Here is a 5,000-nt window from a genome sequence, read left to right on the forward strand (position 1 = left end):
GAAGGTGACAAGAAGGGATATAAGGAAGAGAGGAGTGGTATAGGGGGTGAGGTGAAGTCTGAAGAGGACAGTTCTCAGACTGTGGTGGTAAATGTGGGGAGTGAGTCCTTCTGTCTGCTCAGAAAGTCTGATCTAACTGATCTAACGGGATCCCAATGGAGATCTATGAAGATGTGATCCACCTTTACAAAAGCGTTTTATTGACGACTGTACTCACAACGACGTGTTATGAGCTTGTGATCTGCTTGAGACATTTCAAAAAGATATTGTTATACCAATTCTTTTGTACTTTTGGTCAAGTAACATATTGCTTGTAAGAGAGTATTTCTATATTGTGCTATTGCTACTTTCACAGACCACTGCTCTTGGTCTCTAGGGGGAATGTCTTTTCATGGTGTTATGATGGAAGACAGGCAGACAGCACAATGGCTCAGAGAATGAAGCTTGCCTCTGGAGTCTGGAAGGCTTTCAGAAAAAAGAAAGGTCACATTCGATCGTGAGCCATTCAGATTCAGAGAGTCAAAACCACGACCTTGAACGCAGCCTGATAGCAGATACAAAAGACTGCATTTAGATACCGTACAGCCCGAACGGCACCTAGAATAAATTACGTCTTTAAGAGACATACAAAAAGGGAACTAAACAAACGGCACTAGAGGAAGAAAGGGAGAATAAAACGAAAGAGAGAGATATTTGATATGATCGTGACACATCAATTATATGTAAGCCTATAGCGTTGCTCTCTGCAGAAGCCGGGAGTTTTTCCAGCACCTCCAGGGCGGGTCTGTTCTCCTCTCCCCCAGGACGTGAGCCCGTTCCCTGGGCAGTAGGATTATTGTCTCCCCCTGTCTGGCGCTGTGTCCCCCCCCCCCCCCCCCCCCCCAGAGGCCCTACAAGTTCTGCTCATGCCATGGAAGTGGGCTTGCGTGTGTGCGTAGTTTGTGCGCATGCATGGCTGGCATGTGTGTGTGTGTGTGTGTGTGTGAGTGTGTGTGTGTGTGTGTGTGTGTGTGTGTGTGTGTGTGTGTGTGTGTGTGTGTGTGTGTGTGTGTGTGTGTGTGTGTGTGTGTACATGTTAGATAAGGGATATGGCAGGCAGCCCGAAAGAGAGGGACCACCACGTTGTTTTACAAGGGGATTATGCTGCCTCAGAACCTCTCGACACCCATATGCTGCTCTGCTCCAAGATGGAGGGATTGATGGATGTGCGGATTTCAAGCCTCTGCTTTTAATCCCCGCCTTGGTCATGCATTTTGATGGCTGGTGGGGATATGTCAGTGTTTATCCCTACTTCTGATCAGACTGAATTAATTATACATTTCCAGTTTGGAAAATGCAGACTGTCTGATATGTTTGATATTTGTTTGATAATATCACAACGCTTAGTAGCGTTAAACCCTGCCTCAATTTGGGGGATTGCTATTTCTGTTGTATCATGCAGTATATAGGGTTTAAGTGGTTAATGTAGGTGTGGTTAAGTGTTTTGTCTTTTTTTTACAAACTGAACCCTGGATGGACGGATGGAAGAAGGGAGGGCAGGAAGAAAGGAGGGAGGGATGGAGGGCAGGAGGGAGGGACGGATGGACGAAGGGACGGATGGAGTGGACAGAGTGGGAGAGGAGGGGAGGAAAGTAGAGTAGGATAAGGTGCTGACGCAGGCAGAGCGCTGCGCCACAGTGGATTTATTGCCTGGCTGTCGCTGGGATTTGGGAAGGAACACAGGAACAAAGTCACCTCCCCATCTGTCCTGCAGCCAATCACGGACAGACGGATGGATGGAAGGTTGTTTATATAGGTCACTTCTCCACTCTGTTCCCGTTCCTCTTTCCCCCAAAACTCACAGCATGGTGTAAATGTTTGGTCCCATTTCAGCTGTTTTTTTGGAGGGGGCGGGGGACAATAAAGCTATAGATACTCTGTTGACCGGAGTCCCCCAGAGTCCATACGAGAGCCCACTCCTTTTTTCACCTCTGCGCCAGAGTTTCTCAAACTTTTACATTTCAAGGACCCCCATAAGTCTGAGAGTGCATTTGGTTGGGAGGGGGCGGTTCTGACTCTGTCCTGGGGGCCCGGGGGCTGATATTTCAGGGGGCTGATATCTGTATTCCACCCCCCACCCTCCACCCCAGCCGCAGGAAGAAGGACTGCAGCAGCCCCTGAGAAGCCGCAGCGATGGATATCGGCATCATGGGCAACATTCAATTACCAGCCTGATGGATTGCTGACCTTTTTCTTTCTGAACACACACACACACACACACACACACACACACACACACACACACACACACACACACACATACACTCTCGCCTTGTCCATTAACCAATTGAACCCTAGCGTCCCTATTCCGGGGGGCAAGTTTGTAGATCTGCTATTTTCAGTGAAGAGCTGGTTGTAGCTGACTCCACAGTCATGGACCAACAGTCCAACACGCAACATATTTTCAATAAATCCCTCATTGAATGAGCGTCTCTCACCTGGCTTTTCCAGCACTTCGTTATTTGGTTTGTTGTCTGCATGCTTGGGCGGGTTTGGCAGTCTGGTGGGGTTGTCTTTGGGTGGTCTGGGGTCAGAAGGATCTGCAGCAAACACAGAGAACAAAAAACAATGCAATCAGATCAAACTCTATAGCGTCCCTGTTTTTAGCAAGTCGTTATAGGCAAACATTCTCAAAAGATGCCTAAGCATATATTTCTTTGAATAGGTCTATAATTAATCATTGCTATAGTTTTTGTTCAGTAACAGGGCACTGTCGCATTGCGACACATTGTGAGCGTGCAGATCGGCTATTTCCATCGTATGATGGTGCCAGGCTTAAATGATTGTAATGGTTAATTGATCTCTGATCAATCTCGGTTGTAAGGCCAAAGAGAAACACAGAGGTCCTTAACACAAAGGTTCTGTGCTGCATCTTAGATCAGTGTAACGTGTCAAAAGCCATAACACTAACAGAGAGCAGCGGACCAGAATCTGACAAACAAACCAGCAGAGCATGCAAAGCAGCGAGCGGAGAGAGCTCGAGCCCAGAGGACCCCATGGCCTTTATAGAAAACAAAATCCATCAGGGAGATAGATCGGGCTGCAGACACAGGCAGGGCTGTGGCAGGGCACACACACACAAACAACTGTTTGTACCATCGGTATTCTCTTGCACGGCAGATCGCATGGCACCTATTCCATTACATTACATTACAATCACTTGTCTGTAGCTTAATCCCTCTATTGTCAGCTCTCGACCTACTGTTTTGGTAATGCTACACTGCTTTTCTGAACACTAGAACCCGTGTTCTGGCAGCGGCTTCTATTCTCGACCCCAGAACTACCTCTGGGCCGTGTTGTGTTTCTTTCAACAAAATCTGGAGCTGCTATTCTCCCATGAAGCTCCTATTGAGAACACCAGGCCCACTTTCTTTTTTTTAGCTCCCATTCAGCTTCTGACGTCTTTTTCCCAGCATGTCCGACCTTCAGACTCAAATTCCCAGCATGCGTTGTCACCACAACTTTCAGGTCCGACGCGGCTCCCATTCTCGACAACAACTCAAACACGTCTCGGCCCAAAGGATCCGCCCCCTGTGATCAGTGCTAGACCCACATTACTGTGCTGTAAGTCTCCTCTCCTCGCCTCTACTCTCCTCTCCGTCGAAGCGTGCCAGCTGTGATTAATTCTCTGACCTTCAGTGTGTGTGTTTGTGTGTGTTCCTGAGGAGAACACTGACCTACAGATATTACAGCTCTAGACGTATGCTGCACATTTAGGAATTAGCATCGTCATTAATTAAAAGACAGGAGAGGCCGGGCCTGTGACAGCCCATACGTACTTGACAGCTCTCTGTGTGTGTGTGTGTGTGTGTGTGTGTGTGTGTGTGTGGCGCGCGCGCGTGCGTGCGTGCGCACGTGGGAGCGTGCACAACATTTCCACTAGATTACATCTGGTCCCCCGCCCACCCACGCATCAACCCACCCACCCACCGCACGAAACCCAAGGCGTCATGGAGACCACGGAGCTGTTATCTACCGCACATCCTGCTATGACCTTATACGGGCGTGTTCCTGTTCCTCACGCCCATCCCACCTATAACACAACTACAACACAATTGGACATTTTCAACTTCGGTCTCTCTCCTGAACATGTGACACATGTGATGGTTTGATTTGAGGGTCTGTGTCATTGCGTTGTCATGGTGCTTTCTGTTAGCCTGCCCTACAGGATCATGCTGTCACAGTGTCCTCTCAACATGGCTTTCATGATATGACTCTACTAGTACTCACTTTGGCCCACTTTCATGATTATCCTCATGGATTTGGTCTTGCACACGCCCCCTTCCTGGTTGTCGATGCCATCCATGGTGCCGTTAGATGTAGCTGGAGAGAGAGAGAGAGAGAGAGAGAGAGAGAGGTTAGGATTATAGACAACATAAATCAATGCTTCAAAATGTTCTGGGGAGAAAAAAAGAAAAGAAAAACAGACAAATAGCAAAAAGACACCGAAAGTTATAGCCCTATCTTAAAAGGTGCTAGAACTATTAGAGGTGAGTGTGAGAGAGACAGAGAGGGAGGGGGGGGGTAAAGCAGGAGAGGAAAGAAGGTGGGAGAGGAAGAAAAATTGACAATAAAATCGAACATATGCGTGGTCGGCCATTTTGGGGGGGCCACACAGTGAAGGTTTTATGGTAACATTAGCAGGTGACGACGCTCCAGGGAGCACTGGCCAGTTATAAAAACACACTCTCACGTTTAAAAAGCTCTTAACGCTCCCATCTGTATAAAGCAAAAAACCTGCCGGCAAGGCGGACATAAAGAGAGGACAGATAGACAACATAAGGCAGCAAAACAGGGTCGTAAACTGAAACCCAATTTATACGTTGTTGTACAATGAAAAGAAAATAGCCGATACACGACGTTGTGAGCTTGCATGTCACCTATTTTGGGCGCACAACTCTGTGGAGCATAGAGTAACCATGAGAGAAGAGGATAGATTTTTCACTTTTTAGTGTGAGAGA

The 5,000-nt window shown here is 47.7% G+C and overlaps 1 protein-coding gene across 1 annotated transcript in view; it reads right to left on the reverse strand.

Annotated features, from left to right (window-relative positions):
* efnb2a (ephrin-B2a) overlaps window positions 1-5,000 on the reverse strand; it is a 28,319-nt gene that overhangs the window by 5,166 nt on the left and 18,153 nt on the right. Inside the window, exons 3-4 of the mRNA XM_080786667.1 lie at window positions 4,270-4,362; window positions 2,478-2,579 (exon numbers count right to left, since the gene is read on the reverse strand). Coding sequence (XP_080642793.1) covers window positions 2,478-2,579; window positions 4,270-4,362 — 195 coding nt within the window. The remainder of the gene's footprint in view (window positions 1-2,477; window positions 2,580-4,269; window positions 4,363-5,000) is intronic.

This window comes from Protomyctophum bolini (genome assembly GCF_963924005.1).
Source record: "Protomyctophum bolini genome assembly, chromosome: 16".
NCBI classification, from domain to species: Eukaryota; Metazoa; Chordata; class Actinopteri; order Myctophiformes; family Myctophidae; genus Protomyctophum; species Protomyctophum bolini.